A 22,668-nucleotide genomic window follows, 5' to 3' on the forward strand; every position below is an offset into this window, starting at 1 on the left:
TGACTTTCTCTCTGTATCTTTCTCACCCCCCACCCCTCCACATCTACTTTCCAGAGAGCTATTTGAGCAAGGAGGGATGAAAAGCATTATTGTGCTCTTTTGACTGCAAGCTGTGTGTGAGTCTGCCTGTCTGTGTGTGCATCTAACTGTGTTTGTAACTGTACTCTTCAGCTATGCCGACATCACAACCTTGGCATGCCGCAGTGGTCACAGGAACAAGTTATATATTTTAAGTCGAAGGGTAAGGTGTACCCCATGACAAGGCCAAAATACAAACTGTATTCAGGACGTTTCTGTACTTCGGCCCTTGATTTATGTGTCTGTGACCTCAACCACTTCAAGTATGACCATCAAACAGTCAGTTATTGCTTTGTTGTTATGCATTTTTCATCTCACTCGCTCGCCCACAGCTTCCCTCTTTGGGTGGGTAGTAAAGGCTGACATGTGACTGAGTTCTGCTCATTCTGTGAAAGAAAAAATATGTTAAACATCCACCCTGTGACTGAGATCGGTAATCGGAAAAAGAGAACTCCCCCTGCAGCCAAATTCAGACTAGGGAAGGATTACAGTAGTGTTGCCGCTGTCTGTTGCTATCAGCTCTGATTTTCAGCATTAACACCATCAGCTCACAGAGGCCTTCACCTAATGGGAGAAAGGGGAGAGGATCACCCGCTATCACAACGTAACACCATGATTAAATGAGGTGTTAAGCTTATGTGTCTCCCATGTTTTCTTCCTCATTAACTCCATTCCATAACTTATTCCATAAAAATTATTTAATTTACTTTGAAATACTTCTGGATCTTCTGAAACACTCTTCAAATGGTTGAAGTTAACTAGTGTCAGTCATCACTAGCATCATATTTACTTAATGGACTATATAACTTATGTCTCGACAACATCTGTGGCATGATTCATCACTAAACTTTTTATTTTATTTTTTTTCACAACAGGAGCTATTTAAGGAATACTGAATAATGTAGACAGTGGAGCATAGTCCACTGAAATTACCACATGTTTTGGAACAGAGCCCAGTACTGTGTCTGCTAATGAGTTAGACAGCAACGTCTACATCTGCCTTCTTTCTGGTGCCTTTCATGTGATTTTCACAGTGAGAATAAAAACATATTTCATCATGCTCCTAACTTGAGGTCCTTAGACTACTTTTCACAAAGAGGATGGAAACATTTACAGATCTGATTTTCTTTTTTGTTTTGGTTTTTTTTAGTCAAGTAATGTGAATGGCATGCATTTGAGCAAAGGCTTTGAATGAAACTATAGTTAGTTACTGATGGCAGGAATGTACCCAAGGTTGGTACTGAATGGCTGGATATATTTTCAATGTCATTTACGTCTATATTATGCCTTTATTTAAAGACAGAAAAACAGTTTTAGATGATTATATGCAAGGATTGTATTCTTCCTAACTTTTCTAACACCAGTGCAGAACTGTTAATGCATGGAGGAATGATGCTAGACAGTACAGATCAACCATCTTGGTGATGTTTCCTGTGAATCTGCTTGGCTGTGATTGTTTCACCAAAGCAACAGGGTTCAGGCAGATAAAGATCTCATTCAGTTGCTGTCCTCTGTGTTGCTGTGGTTGTCTTTTCTTTTCCATCATTGCCACCTCCATATCCGTTGGCCTTCGCACACCCCCACTCCTCTTTGTTTCTTCTTTTCAGTATCTGCCTTCTTGTTTGTTGGCATCCATGAGCTGAATAGACAAAAGGTCATGTCATGATCTCGTCTTGTGAGCGGTAAAACCATGTTTACGGTGTCTGTTCGCTGCTCCGATGTTTGTCAAGTTACATTAGTCTTCATTTTCTGAATTCCATGGTTGTCAGCTGTGAGTGATGTGGACACAAACATGACAATGTAAATGTAACTCGCTTGCTTTCACCATGTGTACATTAGCAGCTGGGTTTGTTTTTTTTTTACCTTTGACTGATTGAAATCCACTGAAGGCACCAAGGGAAAAAAATCTAGACCAAATAGCACAATTACTCTGTTTGTAATCTGTACTTGCAGCAACATGATCACATAAGTTCTTATATATCCAACTTTTAAAGACAAATTTAGAGCAAGCACATACAGGTAGTGCTCAACCTACAAACACAACTGGCATAAAGAGACTGTTCGTAAGCTGAATTGTTTGTAAGTATTTAAATTTCAATCGGATGTTCATATCTTGAGGACTACCTGTATTAACAAAAACAGTGAAGATGTTGTTGTTTTTTCTATTATCAACAAGGCAATAAAAGGCAGTAAAAAATAACCACGTGATGTCATTCTGTTTTCTTTTCCATAGCAATCCAACATTTTCAGAGTCGGGGTCGTGTCATAACAAGTATCAGACAAATGCTCTGATAATGAGAGTGAAGGAGACAAATCTGAAGCAGAAAAACTGATCTCACGCAACTGCAGTAAAAGTTTAATAAGCCTCAGAGACATCAGCACAGACAGATGCTTGCCTTTTAGCTGCAAGTTCACATAGATGCTAATCTGCTTAGTGCAGCTACACGGCTGTCAGTCTGCTCGCCTGTTGGCCTCTGGGGGGGATTCCCACATTCACCACCTACTCGCTCTACTTATTGACAATCAACTGCCATTATCCTTGTTATCTTGTGACCGTTTAGGGACTCGGTGATCTTTCCTCTGGAGTCTTGCTTTGCAAAACCATCTGAGTTCAATCGACAAAAAAGCACCGCGTCTATGTTCCAAAATTGCTGCACCAGCTATCGTTATCTCAGGGGTAGGTGGGTACTTCGGCTAGTAGACATGGAGATAGAGGAGAGTGGAAAGGCTTCACTTATTGGATGCAGCTCTGGCGGTGTCATGCGTCTTTATTGTCCCCCCATCACCAAAGAATGGAGAGCATCACTGTCCGTCTGCTTGCCATGTTTCTGGACCATAACTCACAAACCTGGTTTCTCAAAACTTTCTACACAAAACAACAAAGTGCAAATGTGGAGCCTATTGCTGCTTTAGGATTTTTGAGATTTTCTTTTTTTTCCCAGCTTAAGCCTGTTCAGACTGAAGCTCATTCTGGTGGTTGCTTTTGTTTCCAGAGCGGGTTTCAGAGGCTTATCCACATATTTCATGAAATATGTGGATGAAAGCGACCTAGTTCTGAAATTGTGAATTTTGCTATTAAGGAACTGTTATAGTTTTCTTTTGTTTTTAAATTCCTTTATCTATTCTTTTCTTATTCTGTGGGTTTCTGGAGTATATATCTATGGTTGTCATCTCCTGTGTACTGCACCTAATTTATTTGGAAAAGATATTTTGGAAACTTTAAGCATCTTATTTATACATTTCGTTTGTTTATTTGTTCTAAGATTGGAAAATCCTCTCAGTTACACAGTTAAAAAGAATTTCAATCATCAGAGACATCTTTAAAAAAAGTCATTTTTAGCAGTTTGTGAAATGAAAAGTGGATCCTAAGCGTTTGATGTTTGTTCTCTTTTAGCAGTTGTGCATCTTTTAAACTGTGCATTTAGACAGCGTTGTATCTTCTGTCAGATAAGAAATATGGTGGAAAAACTGGAAAATAATGACATGTAAGCTGAGTGGTGGCAGAACTGTAATTTCTGGATTGTTAGATTGCTGTACTTCCATAGGCATCAGAATTATTTTGTGTTGCTGAATGCCTCTGCAGTTACATGTACTGTATGTGCGTGTGTGTGTGTGTGTGTGTGTGTGTGTGTGTGTGTGTGTGTGTGTGTGTGTTTTTCATTATATGCAATCAAAAGAATGCATGACCAGTCAAGATGACATAAGGATGTGGTTCACCTCGACATTTTTGCCCAACTGAACTACTCACTGCCTTTTGGTTTTAATTTATCAAGGTACACAGAGAACTTGCATTCTGTACCTATTAGCTGACTCTAATTTATTCTATTCTGTGTGCAGAAAGCTGAAAGAGGAAACGCTCAATGCAGCTTACATTTCCTAAACAAGGGTTTTTGGGTGTAAAAAAGACGTCACTGAAGAAGTCACTGAAGAATGGAAGGGTATTGTCCATTTTTAGAATAAGAAATATATGTTGCAGCATCTCCAGCTTTATGTGATCACATGGGTTTACAATATACACCAATGGATGCAGCTTAGAAATCACAATCTGCTACTGTACCGCAGCAGCAGGGCTCCAGGGATGGAACTGAAGCTCTGCACACAAAAGACTGCCGGAGGAAAGATGGATTAAGGTGGGTGTGGGAAGGCAAAGACCAAGACTGATTTTTTTTTTTGATAGATAGAAGTATTGTGAAAAGAAACAAGACATGTGACATGTCTCCTTTATTCTTTTGCTCCCTTCACCTCCCCATCTGTCTGCATCCGCTAACTCCCTTGTCTCTCTTTTCATCTCCTTGTATTGCCTCTCTGCTCTGGCCATAGTCCAGCAGTGTATTGAACTCCCGTCTGCTCACGGCCAATTTGGAACAAATTTGCTCACCCATTAAAGTGTCTGGTCAGTTCAACTTCCATCCCGTTCCTCCTACGTTTCTCTCTCTCTCTCTCACTCCCTCTCAGTCCCCACTGAACAGTCAATCACGTCTCCCCTTGCATCATCATCATCAATATGATGCAGAAAATTATGGCTCAGGTTCCTTGGAAGACAAAAATAAAAAGTCTTTCAACCTCTAGCTGCGTGGAAAGAATAACTTTCCCTACCCATTTTTCGGGTGCAGCTCCCCTCACAGTGGTAATCTTTGTTCTGTAATGGACCAAAATGAGACATGGAAGTTGTTTTTTCTCTCTCCTGGTTATTCCGACAAAACCTATCCATATGCCGAAAGCTTTGCTTAATGAGAGCGACAGTCTGAGCCTACGGAAGTTACCGCAAATGGAGGAGTTTCCTCATAACAAATAAAAAACAAATGCGCTGACAAAGAATAATACAGGCAGTTTCATCTGATCAGAAAGTGAGCACAGTCAAGATATTAAACCTTTTGTTTAGTTTTTATCCTCCTCGTCTCCTTTTCTTTGCACCAACTGCACTGCAATTACTGAACGTCTTGAACTTATACACAATGGCCATTATAGATGCATGTATAAACAAAGGGACCTCTGCGAAATAAATACAATCACACACACACTAACATAGACTAGCACATACTGTATATACTGTAAATCCTTGATCTTTAGCTCTTTTGCTTGCATTCAGTTTCTAATCCAAACTTTACTGTTAGTGTTTTTGCTCGGTTGCGCTGCTCCTCTCATCAGGAGGTCAAACAAAGCTCCAACAAATCAGAGATTTGAATTAGACAAACACACAGCCAAAAACAAAACCCCACTAGCTAAGCAAGCAATTATTGTGATGAATGACTACAGTGTTTAATTAACACTGGTTAATTGAAAAGAAAATGATCAGGCCTCCAGGACGAGTTTGTTCACGCTAACTTTTACTTTTCAGTTATCTTTAAATGATAAAAGAGACTTCGAATTGATCTGTTTTAAGTAAACTACATTCTTCTCAAATGCACTTTTTTAGAGAAATATTAATTTGACACAATTCAGGAATCGGACTGGAGAGAAAACAAGCATTGGAGGAAGAATGGCTGGGATGGCTCTCTCTTTGCATAGCCATTCAGTGAAAGTCGCTCAGTAGCCATGGGAGGCAGCCACAAATGTTTCCAGCTTTTGTTACCCGCTGACTTATAGTCAGTCAGTTTGTCCTTGAGGTGTTAGTCTAGATTTCCTGCTAACCAATGAGTAGGCTCTGTGCATGTATTGTATGGCTCAAAGTAAGCTGTTGATGTCACTTTTATGGTGTTGTAATTGTTCTTCTAATTATGGACTACAAAGAGTTGAGAGGTGGACGGATGGGAATTGACTGGCTGCATTCCAGGGGAGAGAGTAACAAGTAGTAGGAATACGGGTTGTGCTGTGTTAATGGGGGACTAATGAGACTGTATAAGGGGCCATTTAAAGAGATGACTCAAATGAAATATGTCACAAACACAATCATTGTTTAGCAGGTGTTTTATTCAGAAGATTTTAGATACTAAAAAAGTTCTGTACCCAGACCAGAGGGATTGTGTCTTCTCAGTCTTATATCTTCAAAACTTTTTATGTCATCATCTAGAGTTCATTCGGTTGGAATCAGATCATTCAAAGTCATCTGATCGTACCAGTCCAATTCCACAAACAATTGTACCATATATAATTATTTCCCAATTGTTTGACATTTGATCAATTATGACTGAGATTTCCTTAATCTGTATTTTTTCTGAATTTGGTGCCAGGAATAAAAAGGTTTGACAGTGGGCAGCCTTTTTGGATTTATGAATGGGGCAAGGTTCGTCACTTTATGAAACCCACGATTGAATAAAGGATATTACAATAATACTGTATTTTAATAGTTAATCCTATACCTGATTTAACTTCAGAGAGCCCAAAGAAAAGTTACAAAAAGTTACTTACAACTAAATTAAATATCTCTTTTTAAACTGAGGAGAGCATATTCCTTTTGACACAACAAAAGCTTTTGGTTGTTATAGAAGCGTTCATTTTGCCCTGTCAATAAGCAAAGCTAAGATGTCTGACTGCACCGGATGGAGGCCTTGGGCTGGATGATGCATTACTCGTATTGTGTGTGTGTGTGTGATGGGTGAAACTGAACTGCGATGATACATTTTAAATGGGATTAGAGCTGTAACCTCTGGCCTTAAAGTAGCTTTATTGACTGAACAACTGCTAGTTCAAACTGAAGCGTGGTGTCAAGCCGTAGTAATCCTTCTGGTATTGATCAAACTGTCCATAGAATGTAAAGTATCAAAACATGACTCGTCACTTGCTCACTGATCAGATATTCAACGATTTAAATATCGATTTGACCTTTTAGAAAAAATATTCTGCGCTTTAATACTTTATCAACTTCGGTGTTTCTTTGGTATTTTCACTAACGTGTGTCTCTGCACAGTAAACATAATAGAAGTTCTGTTGATTTGAACACAAACACAGCAGCCTTTGTTCTGAAACAAATCTGTATCAATATTATGTTCTCTCCACCCTGCTCTGTTCCTGTTTGCACAGCCCAGTCCATGCACCACCTAGTAATCGTTAATGGAGGAAATCCTCTGCAGCGGTTATTCTCTGCTGTCTCCCCCACTTACTGTTGAATTATATACTTTTTTACATCATTGTCTTTGGTTCTCTTAAACTTTTTAAAGTAACTCCAGTGAGGCTTTGTCTAATACTTTTTGTAGCAGGAGTTTGTTTAACCCTTCATACTTCCAGACTCACACAAAAGTTCCCTCCAAAGCTTCCTCCCCCCGTCTTCGACTCTGGTTTCTGGATCACGGCCAGTCTGAGCGTCACCATGTGCTCAGACCTGTCCTCTGGGAAACAATCATGCCTTTATCTGCATTCAGCGATGGATTCACCCTGCTGATATGAAACATGTGCATCGCCGTGCATGCTCACTTTCAGCGAAAGGCACGACATAAAGACACAATCCCTTCCAAAAGAACAGGGAGAAATCATACAGCCATCAGAAAAGCCTCCTTTATGATAGCGAAATGTGTCACAGTGCCCCAACTCCCTCTGCTAGGCTTCATAATGTCCAGACAGCCAGTGTTGCTTACTTTGTGTTCGTGAAAAACTGGAATGGAGGCACTAAAAGAGGGAAGGGTGATGAAGTTACAAGCGAAAGTCCAAAGCTTTATGAGCATTTATGGGGTCAGGATCTTGTTGCAGAACAATGGTTCTGTAGAGAATTGAAAGCAGGAAAACAGCAGATTGCAAAGTAACAACAATAATGTACTGACTGGGGGGGGGCAGGGTTATATTAAGTTTATTCCAAACACGTGCTTGTGTCATTTACACTACTCATCAGGGCAGCCGGTGCAGCTCACAATGTGATATGAAACAACTGCAGTCTTTCATTAAGCCTCTGAGCTCTTTCATAACCCTCTGTTGTTGATGGTGCAATTTGATCAAGACGTGACAAGTGCCCTTCAAGCTTTTTTATTTATTTTTTATTTTGCCTTTTTATGTTCTCTTTCGCCCCCTTTCATCCCAACTTTTTCTGCACCCTTTGTTTTTTATGATATAAATCCTAAATGAGTGCTCTGATAAAAATGGATCTGATTTTGGATTTGAACAGAAATGTCCTGAAGTTGGCGAACAAGGAAGAAATGAAACTTGCTTCCTGAGAACGATGCTAAAGAGCGTAGTGGTCTGATAGCGGCAGTGGCCCACTGGGTTGGGAACCAAGACAAGCCAAGACAAAAATAGGAGTGTGTGTGGACTGATGGCTGGAGACGTGCCAGCCTATCTCCTGACACTGCTGGGGTGCCCTGAATCCTTGAGCAAGGCACCGACTTCCCCAACCAATACTACCTAGCTCTGCTGCTCACCTCACAAATGCATGTTCCTTACAATTGTGGTAACATTTGTAACATTTATAATGGGAATAAACAGGCTTTCCAACAGCATGAGATTTATTTATGTGTGTGTGTGTGTGTGTGTGTGTGTGTGTGTGTGTGTGTGTGTGTGTGTGTGTGTGTGTGTGTGTGTGTGTGTGTGTGTGTGTGTGTGTGTGTGTGTGTATATACCATTGGTGCTGCATGCTTCAATGACAATAAAGATTTCTTCTCCTTCTTAATGAAACCTTCAGTGCCAATTGTGTGTGACTTGCAGTTTTAATGTGGGTCTTGTCCCACGGGGCACCAACTCAAGGTTTGCTGACTCGGGCTAATTTAGCATTTCAGCATTCAGAGTCAAGAAGCAATTGTTCTGCTATTGGCAAGTATAAGTTTGGGCATCGTATCACTATTACCAGAATTTTTGCTGGTTCACTGTTTTGCAACAATTGACAGTATAGAATTAAGGCTTCATTCACAAATACACACACAAGCACACACACACACACACACACACACACACACACACACACACACACACACACAAACTGACAAGAGGATCAGAAAAGATGAGAAGTGCATGTCACATTGAAAACTATACCTAGGTAATTTTGTGTAGTATCACTATGACAACCATCTGCACTGACAGGGGATTGGGAATGGAAAATATCCTTTAGAAAATTTCCTGATCTGAGTCGATTCGAGCCGACACCACTTAGTGAAAACGTGCAATTAAATTCTAGGCAATTGCAAAAGTTATCTTTCACTGTCAGTCATTACATGTTTGGTTTGGTCAAAACAGAAATAACCGCGGACTCTCCTGTGATGCGCGACATTGTTGGTGTGTGTGAGTGTTTATTGATAAATGTTGAGTGAAATATATTCAAACCCATTTCTGTCTGTTAAGTATCTGAGTTTATGAACAGCTCTATGAAAAACTCATCAATGATTATTATTTCAAAGCTTTTGGTTCTTTTTGTGGTTCTTTTTGCTGCGTTACATTCCTGCGTCGTTCAAACAGCCGTTTGAACTCAGCCGATCCGGGGTGTTTGTTCCATCGCCCAGACTTGACTGATAGAGATTTCCCATTTAGCCCACCTGCTGCTGATGGACCAATTAAACTCACCACCCACCACCCATTGACCTAAATGGTTTAACAGCCACAGACACACACACACACACACACACACACACACACACACACACACACACACACACACACACACACACACACACACACACACACACACACACACACACACACACACACACACACACACACACACACACACACACACTCTCTCTCTCTCTCTCTCACACCAATAATGATAACAGCTGGAGGGAGTGGCAGCAATCAATAATTGATTATAATTGGCTACACGTTCATAATTTATATCTTAATTTACCAGGGTGGTTTTGTGTGTCTGTGTGTTTCTATATGTCACATTAGACACAGGAGTGTATCCCATCTGCTGTTTGTTGTTTGGATCTTTTCTAATTATAGGAAATATTGTGTTGGGAGGAGAATGGGTGTGTGTTTGCGTGGTAAACATGCTCTATCTCCTTCTGACACATCTCAGGTTATCTGGATACCTTCTACCAAAACACTATCTCATCTTGTTTCCGTATGTAAGCATGAAAATCTTCACTGTTGATACGCAAATGGAGTGTATGCTCCAGACTCAACATTTGATCTTATCGGAAGATGTTATTAAAATAACAAAGTATGATTCATGTTAGAAAAATGAAACCATTGAACATTTCCTAAGTAATCTTTTTTCGAGTATCTACATAAGACTTAAATAACTGGCGTCAACACAATTGTACTTTATTATCATACTTTTTTAATCATATTGATATGACAATAAATTGTTAAAAATAATTTATGAAGTCAGTTATTTTAAAAAAATGCTGACATTTTGAAATCGTTTTGAAAACACAAGAGATTCACCATGTAATTTTTTTTTAAATCCTATTTTGAGTTACGTCTTTTTACCCTGAATGGAAAAAACTCTTCTTTTTTTTTTACAAAGTGTTATATCAATGTTTCAAAAACTCATATCTTGAGTTAATGTCTGTCTTTCACCTTTTCAAACTTTCTTGCAGATCACTACGCTGATCAACTACAAAGACAAGCCAAAGAAGTCAGAGCGCACCCTCTCAGCCATTCACAGGGTGGGCCAGGCGGTGAGTGTGGCGGTGGGGCGTTTTGTTGCTGTCGGCGAGGCCATCGCTGCAGAGAACCAGGAGCTGAAGGATGAGATGGGTCAAGCCTGCTTTGAGGCACGCAGAGCAGGTAATGTTCTTTGCCTGAATCTCATTCTGCACGCCACACTTTGCTGAATTTGTGCACTTGAACTCAGCTTTTGTCTTTTGGAGGAGAAGGGGTCAGCACATATGCTGTGGTTACAAATTAATGTTTCAAATATAAATGAAGATGCTTCATCCTGAGAGCTTATTTGTATCTAAATCATATTCATATTCTAGCATAAGCATCAGGTGCTGCTGCCAATAGGCTGAAGTCACGTGTCCTCATCAGTGTTTGCTAAGAGAAACCGACAGTCTCATAAATAACCTGACATCACCTGCAGGCTTCACAGCCTAATCAGATTCGTCCAATTTCCCATTTGTTCGGACAGCCTGACTGTCAAACGACATCATATCAGAGGACTTCCGGAGTGATCAGCAGACATCAGCGTGATTGGGTTGGAGGTAAAGGTTGGATAAAGTGCTTCTGCACCAAAGGGGGCACCTAAGGAGAGCATTAGTGGATCTGTGCCGTGATGGATGGATGGATGGATATGTTAAGAGTAAATAACAAAGAGAGAGTGAGAGAGACAGAAAGGCACAGAGTGTTCTAAGAGGTGTGGTAACAGTGACAACCAGTGTGAAGAACCAAGAATGTGAAGATCTGTCTGGTTTTACTGAACGGGACAGACAAGGTGACAGTTTTGTAAGGAATTGATTACTTTAAAGGTTTCCACACTTTATGTCACTATCTGTATTGAAAATATGAAAATGTCTGCGCTGGTTTTTTATCTTCCCGTCTATCTCAACTTGTCTTCACTTCGTCGTTTAGATCATTCCCACCATGCTCCCAGTGATATACTTCTTTATTTATGGAAACTTGGTTTTTATCAGGCCAAACAGGGACCTTACTTAGCCTCCTACAGAGGAGGCTGGAAACAATATCGGATTGAATAAGAATTCAGACTCAACACGGTGATAATAGGTTTATTTTGGGGTGAACCAGCTTGTGTAGCAAAGGGTTTAATCCTCACACAGTGCTGATTTGCAAAGACAGCTAAAACTCAGACAAAGAGTGCACTGGAGGGAAGTGGATAGAGTGATGAGAGAATATGTGTGCATAGACGTGTGCGTGTGTGCGTGTGTGTGTGTGTGTGTGTGCGTGCGTGCGTGCGTGCGTGCGTGCGTGTGTGTGAGCGAGAAGGTAAAGCAAAATAAAGCTGCCGATGTGTGTGCGTTTGTGTAGGCATCGGCCACTGTGACTAATTTATTTCAGTTCTCGTTTTCCTCTTAGGGGGTGTTTTCAGTCATCATCGCTGCTTCTCCTAACTGACACACAACTGATCCCCGAAAAAGAAGAGGTTTTGTCTCGTCTGTGTTTGAAAACTTATGAAAACATCTGTAGGGATTAAAATAAATGACGGTTTGAATCCTGAAGTGCCTGAGAGAGAGAAGGGCTAGTTAGCTCAGAACTGACATTTCTCTAATACTTAGCCGCAGGGAGGGTCTAATCAGGCAGGCTTCAGCCTTGTGCGCTATAATGAATGAAATAAAGGCAGACTGAAAGCACTAGTTTAATTAGATGCTACCCATCATCAGAGCGGTGGAGTGATCCAATGAGGCAGGTCAGCGAAGGCAATCTGAGCTGGATCTCTGTCTCTTTCGCTCTGTCTCTCGGTGCCATTTTCACATTTTCCAAGCTTGTATGTAACTTTCTCTCTCTCCTTCAACAAAATTCAAGATGAAATGATATTTAAGATCAAATGAAAATACAACATGCAGTATGAATTTTAATAGGGGACTACGTGTGGAGCGGAGATGCGGGGTGATTCGTAAAATAGAAGAAACACAAAAAGCATCATTCTCAGACTTCAATTATAATATCTGTCTATGTAAGTGCCATACAGATGTATTGATTTACACCTGTTAAATCCATTTTCCATATTTTGCAGATAAATACAAAGATAGGTTTCATCTCTGTTTTACATTTAAGGACATTCAAACCCAAACCATTCACATACTGGGCCTCAGAAGAGACATTTGGCCCCCTGTGCTTCCCATCCTGCATCTGTCACTGGGGGGGATGTTGAGCCATAGCCTTTTGTGAGCCAGATCTAGATGTTTTAACTGGTTAGCATAGCTGGCACAGGAAACCGGCCTGTCGAATGCAATCAGTCTGTCAGTGTTGCCGCTTTCAAACGACCAGCGAAGCCAAATAGACAGATGAGCTGCATGACCCAAAAGAGCCATAGCTATCTCCGCTTCACCCCCCCCCTCTTTTCTCTGAGATTTTTCTCCCACTCCCTCTCGCTCTTCACTCTGGAAATGTTCCTCTCAATGCGCTACTTTGGTGATGAGTATTCAGACTAACGCTCTGTGTTCATTGCCTTTTTGGGGCTGGAAAGAGCATGTAAAAAAAAACAGATAGAAATGTAAAGCTGGACGTTGTACAAGTATTTTTTAAGGTTGCATATTCCGAGTGCATATGACTGTACCATTGCATATTTGTTAGAGCTGGAATTTTAAACCCGAAACATGGCCTACATAATCCTGAAATTATGCCAGAAGTGTTTGAGTCAGGATGGCCGTACCACTGTTCTTAAATACAGTTCCATTGTTTTCCGTCCTGCTAAGAATGATTCGTTCTCCTGGGGTGGTGACCAGAGGAACATTCCACCTTAATGTTTGGAGAACTGAATTTGAGGGCATTTAATAAATACTGTAAAAAATTGATCCATCATGATTCCCTTCACTGCTTGTTATCTAGGTCAGAATCTTAGTGGCAGCAGGCGATGAAAAGTAGCTTCAACGTCTATCTGGCTGATTCACATCTTGTGCTCTTCAAGGGGAATCCTTTGGCACTTCCAGGCCAGATGGGAAACCCTCCAACATGTCCTCAGTCTGTCGTTGCCACCGAGGCGGCTTTTTTAGATTTTTCTTGTTCTTAGCCAAAAACTCAAGGCTGACCGGAATAAAAATCCTTTTCTATTTGCTCTCTGAATTTACTTATTTATTTTAGTTATTACTTTTTCATTTTTGATGAGAAGTTCATTTTTTAATGTATGATCAAGGTTTTTACATTCTGTACTTTCATACTCTTTTTTTTTTTTTGCTTATATTCCCTCATCATGCTGTATAATTTAATAATAATCCTCTATCTGGCAAAATGATATTGTTAAAGTCAAAGGAGTTATCTGCACTAATGACACATTCTCATAAATTGTGAATAAATGTCTCCACCTAAAGTTAAGGGGAATATATTTCAGCTCTCATTAACCATCCAGCATTCATGCAGTGAGGAATGAATTTTCAATTCTTGAAAAAGAGTTCATTGGTATGGAATCAGTGCTGTGTGTCTGCAGATACCAAGTTTAGAGGTGGACAAATCAGTAGGTGGGGATAAAAAAGCTAATATCACACATTTTTCAGCATGTTCGCTTATTGTCAGTCTAGCTCTGTTGCTGAACCAAGCTGTGCTTGTCTTTTCTATCTTTCAGGTGATGCCATAGCCCAACTGACAGATGTGGGATCAGCCTTGTCGTCCCAGTCGGACGGACATGTCACGGTGTTCAGCGATCGGACAGGCATGGTGAAGGCCGCCCGCTTGCTCCTCTCCTCTGTCACCAAAGTCCTGGTCTTAGCTGACCGCATCGTCATCAAGCAGATAATAACATCACGCAACAAGGTGGGATATGAACATGTGAGGCAGCGCAGGCTTTACACATATGCAGAAACTCTCTTATAGATAAGAACTGGCTCTCTGAAGGAGTACTTAAGGAATAATTGATGGGAAATAGCAAACAGCACATTTACTGGTCGAATAAAATACAGAACAAGACACAGTCTCTCTATCTCTGTCTTCATCATACCTTGCTATGATTTTCTCCAGTGTGATAAGGAAGTGAATGCAGATTGATCCAAAATGAGAGCAGGTGGCCTAATCATGATTTCTTAGCCTCATTTGGACAGAGAGATGACGGTTGCCTGTTCTGCATTACTGGCAAACAAAATAAAATCTCTTCTTCCTCCTCTTTGTCTGGTGTGTATAGAAGCTGCGTTCACGCTGCCAGCCAACCCACCTTTAGCAGATAAATTATTAGCCACATAGACTACAATTAACTAAAGTGCTGGTTCAGGACTACTTAATCTGTTGTTTTTATTTTTGGAGATGACATCTATAAGTTCTTCACACCGAGCCAGTATTACTGGTAGGAAATAACATGAGAAAAGCAACAAATATTCTTGGTTCTGTGCAAAGAAAGGAGTTTCTGTTTGCTTACAAAACATGGTATATCATGCACCACATACTTGGAAATAGGCTGTGGCTGCTCACTGCTCTCTTTGCTGCTCTGCTCTCAGGTCCTGGTTACACTTGACCATCTGGAAAGAGTCACTACCTTCCAGGAATTTGTCCAGATTTTCAGCCAGTTTGGCAACGAGATGGTGGAGTTTGCCCACCTCACCGGAGACAGACAGAACGTAAGAAGCGCACAAGGAAATCTTCTTTCTACCAATATACTTACTAGACATTAAAAGCTAGATTTAGCTTATTATGATTGTAAAGATACTATTTATTCATGCAGCTGCAATCTTCTAACAAGCAGCGGTTTTCCAAACATGGTATTCTGAATGGATGAGCAGACGGCGGAATTAGTCTGTGAAACCTGTAGAATTTACCCCGTGAATGTGCGGGCAAACTCAGAAGAAATCAATAATTCAAGCATCAAATATTTACACACAAAAAAAAATCAAACAACGAAGTCACAAGGCTTCCTCATACGTGCCATGTTTCTGTATTTCTATATTGTTTCCTCTTATACTGGCTTTATCTGCTCATATACTGTATATATACTTTATATGTGATCTTTTAAAGAAATGTACAGGTCAGCTACGACGTACACTCCACAAACACTCCGGTGTGATTCACTGTGGACGTGAGCTGACCTGTGCTTTCAGACGTCGTCTTTGCAGGACTCCCCATCAGATTTGAAATACAAAACTTTTGCCCAAAGCTTCACAAGAGCAGTCAAACTTATTTCTCTTCCTCTTTTTTTTCTCTACATTTTCCTGTCATCAGAGATTGTTAATCCTTCTTTGATGCATACATTCAGTCTCTGTAACTAAAGCGCTTTGCCTGCAGAAGCTGATGTAAAGTGCAATGGCTGCGATATCTAGACAGGAAGAGAGGATCAACCATCCCTCTGTCTGAATTTCCTCAGGGCTGGTGTTTTGACACACACATCGTATAATGTCTCCAGTGCTGCTCATTGTAGCTAATATTCTCTCTCCCCTAGTTTGCCACCCTTTTTTGTTGTATTCACTCCCACTCATGCGCTCCCATGCACACACATGCACAGGCATACAACCCTTTATCATCTTCATCTATTGAAGCCTCAGGAAGAACTCAGAGGCAAAAATAATGACGGATAATCACATCCTCTTTGCAATCTACGGCAAATAAATGGGAGATGAGTTGATTCAGCTGCTTGCCTACCTAATTGAGCTGTCTATTTTTGTTTGGGAAAAGCAGGTCATGCATCTTCTTTCCTATTCTGCTAGGATCTCTTTATATTAAATGAGTAATTTGGGTAGTTTGATTTTGGATTTAAACTTGGAGTGGGAGCTATGTCGACCTTTTGTACATAAGGAGTTTTGCTTTATATGTTTGATGCATCATGTGCAATAGTTCTCAGAAGTGTGTGTGTGTGTGTGTTTTTATGCTGTAGGACTTGAAGGATGAAAAGAAGAAAGCACGGATGGCGGCCGCCAGAGCTGTGCTGGAGAAATGCACCATGATGCTCCTCACAGCCTCCAAGGTAAGCAGTTGGCACATTAACATTTCTGGCCATTATTATACCGTCTTGCAGGATTAAGGCCATCTCAAGTTAATGTGATTTTTAAGTTTTAAGGTTACAAATTTATGCAAAAAGTCAATAATTATGATTTAGATATGAGGAGTAGAAAAAGACACAAACTTTGACATTTCACTACTAATTCCTACCGCAGACTTGCCTGAGGCACCCAGATTGTGATTCAGCACGGATCAACAAAGATGCCGTGTTCCAGCGAATGCGCTGTGCCCTGGAGCAGGTCATCGAGATCGTGACCGAGGCTCGGATCTGTGGGGAGAACAAGATCATTCCCGCTAGTCTCTACGATGGCATCAAGGACTTTAAGGTGGGATCAGATTTCGGACACAATGAAGCAATGTTGCGTTTCACTGCAGGTGCTTAAGGTGAATGGTGCTCATCTGATCGCTGGTGGAACAGGAGGATGGGATTCTTTGTCGGGCGTAGCAGCAACCGTTCACTTAAAAAAACAAGGCGGCTATGCAATATTTTTGAGTTTATTCCATATTTTGTGAATTAGTATTATATTTAAATCTCCGTATCGTGTGTCTCTCTCTATCTTTCCATTGAGAGAAAAGGTTTTTCATGGATGGAAGTTAGTCCTAATGGCACTTTAACTAAAACCTGAACAAAGCCAGCCATCCTTGGACAAATAAGTGGAAACCATTACTTCTCTTAAAAAAGGTATTTGTTGGAAAATGAAACGTATAGAGGATAAATCAGGGAAATTCATTTCCTTTCATTTTCATGTGCTTGAAATGCTTCAGACTAAACCCATAATTCACTATTCATGTTATTCCACACTGATATTAACTCCCCAACCTTGCCTACAGTCCAGCGTTGAGTGCTTGAGGGAGAACCTCTTCTCCTTGTCACCTCAAAGCGTGGGCAGCCAGCTGGAGGCACTGGTGGAGCGGACAGAAGACTTCACTGATTCTCCCTACACCAGCCACGAGCAGCGGCAGGCCATCTTAGGTCTGTGCCAGCTGGCGCGCCAGGACACGCAACAGCTGGTGCACGCCTGTGTCGAGGCGGTACGTTGGCACAAGCAGGCACACTTGCACAGATGCACATACGCCTACAGGGATATAAAAAAAACAAACCATATGCTAATAATAAGTGCCTTATCTATAAAATTTATTAAAGAAAACATATGATAATGAGATGCAAAGCAGAGTTATTAAGCTAAGAGAAAAAGATGCGGCTTCGAAGGAAACTGGTAGGCCTTTAAAGAAAATGTGTTTTTTGCAACTGGGAATGCTTTTGCTTGTTTCATTCAGTGTGTATTCAACACACACACACATGCACACAAATCCATACGATCACAACTGCACACATTAAGCCTTCCTTCACATTAAGCCAGTCGTTCACTTCATCTAGCCTCTCCTTTCACACCTCCTTTCTGGAGCAACGGAAAGGAAAAAAAACTCGTTCAGGAGAGAGAGAGAGAGAGATCACGTAGGGTTCTGTTTCTTGTTGCCATTCAACAGTCTCTTTGGCCTTCAGAATTGATGAAATTATGAAACACAGCCATTTTGTTGCGGTTCTTTTTCAATTATTTTATCAGTATATTCAGAGCACACAGACTGCAACCATACAACTATACAGTAATGCCTTGTTTAGCCTTTCCAAGTGAAGGTCAAATGAAAAATTGAAAAGACCAGTTCTTTCATTTGTAAAACAGCATGTAGGTTCTATATAAAAGCTCCTGTGTGCATAAAAGCCTTCAGCTGAAGTGCACCAAAATGTACTCTGATTTGTAAAATTGTGCACAACTCAAGGGGTTTCCTCATTCTCAGTTGCCCTGAGAATGGGCGCACTTGGATCGGGCTTATAATCTGCCCATTACACACACATCTGACCATATATGTCTGACGTAAGGCACCTCATGAATGCTGATGCGTAAAAATTTGCCTGCTGATTTCTTAATCCTTACTCTGATTCATGACAACAACCAAGAGGAAGATAAGAATTTTTCTTTTCACACATAAACTGAGTGCTTGTATGTGAGGTGGAGGCTTGAAAGCAGATCTTGTTAATTGTTCCGTTCATGCATCGATCATGCAGCATTGCTCCTGAGAGTCCCAAGGCAGTATTTTTGATCAGAATGACTGTTTTGCCTTTTCTCAAATTGATCACGACAGTCCAGTGTTCATCAGAAAAATGGCAGTTTGATCGATGAAAACAGTTTGATCACTTGTTGTGTTGTGTTTAACTTTGCCTGCTATATGAAGATTCATAATGAGTATATGAAGTGTAATAATATATTTATTCCCAGACATTACAAAGTACATATAATTATTGAAGTGTACGGGGTGAAGAAGGTAGTGTCACAGTCATGTTTACTGCACAGATTTACACATAAACAGTATTAGAATAGTAAAATCCTGCTTGGTTTTATACGCACAAGAAAAGAAAAAGTAAATTGCTGTTTAGTATTTTAATGACAAATAAGTTTTAATCCTTTTTTTAAATATCATTGAAATATATAACTGTCTTTTTTCATTTAAAAAAAAAAAATCACATATGTAATTGGATCCATGATATTAAGACCCTAAGCTCATTTTCCATTGCAGTCTTCTTCTCGTGTATTATCATAATCTCATTATTAGTATTATTATCATAATCTCCCAGATGACAATGCATCTTTGTGTGCCTGCCTCATGTTTTCTCCTTCTCTTCCTCTCCCGTCTCGCTGGAGCAGCAGTCTGGCCACGCCAAAGAGGCCACGGAGGACATAGAGGTAGCCATCCTAAAGACCTGTGAGAGCGTCAGTGACCTCAGACGTGAGGTGAGCAGCGGTCCATCTCTATTCTCCCAATAATCCATCTGAGCAGACGTAATCAGTTACATGACTGGAATACCTCTCACTGGATGTTCTTCCTCTGTGGCTGGGTTTGTTTTTTCACATTCACAGTCTACCTGTCACCTCAACCACAATGCTGTGACACCTCTGCTCTTCTTTCTCAAAATCCTTCCTCGTTCTTGCCTCCCTTTCTCATCTTTGTTCTTTTTATGTTTCATCCAGCTGCTATTGTTCCCTCCTCCTTACATTGTGCAATACTTTTTTTCTTTTTTTTTTAATTCCTCCTGCAGCTCCATAAGGTGGCAGTCGGTCGCGCCTCAGACTTGCTCAAACTTCACGGGGAGCAGCTGCCTCTCCGGGCTCTCAAAGCCGCAGGTGCTGAGGGGAACCTGGAGGCGGTGGCGGAGTATTCGCGCACGCTCACCGAGCAAAAGGAGCAGCTGGTGGAGGTAGGGTGTGTAGGCTGGCAGAGCGTTTTGATAGATGTGCAACCCAATCGGTGGGAATAGATTTACATTGGATTTTCGAATATATTCATCCAACTTTCAAAAAATACAATTTTATCCAAAAAAAATTTCTATGAAAACATGAAATTTTGTGAAAATAAGAAAGATACAGCCTATAGAGCACTATAAACACCTTACATTAGCTTTTTTTCCCAGCTGAAACAAGAAAAGAAATGCAATTTTATTTTTTAAAATAATTCATTCTCATACATTTAGGAATAATCACCCAGAATATAGATTCATAATTTATCTTATCTTCTACAATACAAGTTTCTCCAATCAATCATTTTCTTCGTGTTTCTTTAACTACAGACGTGTCGGCTGCTGTGCCACGTGTCGGGTTCAGAGCCTCTGGAGATCACCTGTATACATGCTGAGGAGACTTTCCACGTCATCGGTCCACAGGTAACATTAAACCACCTAACATTTTAATGGAACTTGAATGTGTAAAAGGCACCAAAATTGACTGCAGAAATAAGTAAAAATAGTTAATTAAAATTAAACCTGTGATTCAATTCAATTGTTTCTCCATATCAGAGAGGTCAGACCGGTCTCTCAGATATCTGGGATTGAAATCAAACTTGTGTAATGTTCTGCTCAGGAACTATAAGGAGGGGAAAATAGACAAATTACCTCATGTCTCCTCTGTCTTCCTCTTGCACTTCCCATCCCTTGAAGATGACTGAGAACATGGAGTCCGCTGAGTCCGCCTGTCTCAGATATAATTATGTTTGCTCTTCAGAATCCTTCAGCCAGTAATTATCCACCAGTGTAGAATGTTGCTGTCCTGCAGCGCTGATGTTAATTCCTGCACGACTCTGCAAAAAACAGTTCCGCTCCCAAGTTCAAAGGTCAAATAATCAATAATGCAGTATGAGTTAGTGCTGCGGATATATCTGTTTCTTCCCAAAGTAATAGAGCGAGGGTCCAAAGGTTAATTGGCTTTTTAATACGACCCTGCAGGGGAGGGGCTTGAAGTGTGCATCAGCGCGTATAAGGCATAAGCACAAGTTTGCATTTTGATTTATAATCCATACAAAGAACTGGAAAGCTGAAAAGTTTTCTCAAAAATAATTAAAGCTAATTAATTATTGAAGTGAAATTTAGTAAAGAGCTTAAATACTTAAATGCTTTTGTTCTCCTTGGTTACATACATCCAAATATTCATGCTCTTACTCATACTTAAAGACAATTTTGCATGACCAATTGACTTATGTTGCGTGTTTTTGGTGTGGGAGGAAGCTGGAGCACTCGGGTTGTCCTTGGTTACAGATGACCTGTATTTCAGTGACCCTTTCCTCACATCACAATTCTTCTCGCTCCTGTTCAGATCATCTCTGCCGCCCAGACGCTCGCCCTCCATCCTTCAAGTAAGATCGCCAAGGAGAACCTGGAGGTGTTCTGTGAGGCCTGGGAGTCACAGCTCTGCGACATGGGTCTGCTGCTGAGGGAGATCAACGATGTCTTTGAAGGCAGAAGAGGTGTGTTTTACATCAGTTGATGGATTTTTGTGTACACACGCGTGGGCCGTGGCTCCGAACAGAAAATTAATCATCATGGTTTTTGAGAAGTATTTTGTATTGATGCTGCAATCCCTTATTCATTTCTCCTCCGCTCTCCGTCCTCCTATTCATTATCGTCTCAGTTACCTGAAGTGTCTAAATCAGAGACAGGCTCTCAAATAAGCTGTTGGTGTCCTCGCTGAAATAGGCTGAGACACAATTTCTGCACATATTTGCAGTCTACACTCATCCATGTATATGCAGATGCACATTTGAGTTAGGTAGTACTCAAGGCAGTGCTATCGATCCCGCATGCGGTCATACACTAAGACAGAGATGTATCAAAGATGCTTTTCCTGGTTTCCAAGATGTGGCTGCAATTAGAAAAAGAACATGAAATAAAAGTATCACATCCATCACACATAAAGATTTCCATAAAGTGCTTTGTTAAAATGTGAAAAGTATGGCCACTAGAGAAATTATTTTTTCTTCTCCCACAAAAATGACTGTAAAGTTTAAAGTATCTGTTGCTGAATCGAACGAGTCCCGCTGAGCACACTTCTGATTAACGATCAAAATTTGTCAAGGGTAAACAGTGATACAATTGCCATTATTGCTCTGACTGCAGTTTCTAACCTACTTGTGTGGATACTTAACGTTTCAAAAGCAGAACTTATTTTTTTACATGTGACCTTGTGTCGAGTTAATCAGAATCATTTCTTTTCTAGGAGACAAAAGGCCTTATTTATCACTTCCCAGACCTGGGGTAAGTATCACACCATCCATCCTCTTGAATATTCTTGTGATCCAATTGTTTGTAATCCTCTGATTAATGCTGCTCTCCATTCACACAGAAACATTCACTTACCAACTTGAAAACTGCCAAGGCTGTCAAGTTGGATGCAGAGGTAGCGTACGCCGTAAACTCACAGCGCAATTCATCATGTTGCTTCATTCAGTCTGTCTGGTCTGCAGTGTATTTATCTCCAGGAAACTTTGTGTCAGGTACAGAATTGATGATGTTTATATAGTAAAATGCTGCAATTTTGCTGGGTAATCATTTTCCACAATGCTGCACCGCCACTGGAATCTGTAGCTTCCTGATTACAAGACGTCTCTGGGCTTCAACAAATAAAAATAACCTTGTTTTCTAACATTTTACATCTGCGCTTGCAGGAGCAGACAAGCATGGCCAAACTGGGTCTGGAGCTCCGTCTGCTGTCGTCAGACATGGACACGGAGATGGAGAAATGGGAGGAGCAGGAGCATGACATAGTACGTCAGAGCCAGAGCCTGTCCAGCATGGCCTACAACATGCATCTGTTCACCAGGTAACTCACCGACCACATGCCTCACGGTAACACTCCGATTTCATGTCTGCAGCATGTT

The 22,668-nt window shown here is 40.7% G+C and overlaps 1 protein-coding gene across 3 annotated transcripts in view; it reads left to right on the plus strand.

Moving 5' to 3' along the window:
- The window catches only part of ctnnal1 (catenin (cadherin-associated protein), alpha-like 1), a 44,239-nt gene that overhangs the window by 16,585 nt on the left and 4,986 nt on the right, over positions 1-22,668 (plus strand). For all 3 annotated transcript variants that reach the window (XR_011038016.1, XM_068333591.1, XM_068333592.1), the window contains exons 2-14: positions 10,476-10,665; positions 14,114-14,301; positions 14,976-15,095; positions 16,343-16,432; positions 16,623-16,793; positions 17,299-17,499; positions 19,170-19,256; positions 19,562-19,720; positions 20,090-20,182; positions 21,108-21,258; positions 22,008-22,045; positions 22,134-22,187; positions 22,456-22,610. Coding sequence is in view for 2 of the 3 variants with exons in the window: in XM_068333591.1 (XP_068189692.1) it covers positions 10,476-10,665; positions 14,114-14,301; positions 14,976-15,095; positions 16,343-16,432; positions 16,623-16,793; positions 17,299-17,499; positions 19,170-19,256; positions 19,562-19,720; positions 20,090-20,182; positions 21,108-21,258; positions 22,008-22,045; positions 22,134-22,187; positions 22,456-22,610 (1,697 nt within the window). In the remaining variant the exon portion in view is untranslated. The remainder of the gene's footprint in view (positions 1-10,475; positions 10,666-14,113; positions 14,302-14,975; positions 15,096-16,342; positions 16,433-16,622; positions 16,794-17,298; positions 17,500-19,169; positions 19,257-19,561; positions 19,721-20,089; positions 20,183-21,107; positions 21,259-22,007; positions 22,046-22,133; positions 22,188-22,455; positions 22,611-22,668) is intronic.

This window comes from Antennarius striatus, chromosome 14 (genome assembly GCF_040054535.1).
Source record: "Antennarius striatus isolate MH-2024 chromosome 14, ASM4005453v1, whole genome shotgun sequence".
NCBI lineage: Eukaryota > Metazoa > Chordata > Actinopteri > Lophiiformes > Antennariidae > Antennarius > Antennarius striatus.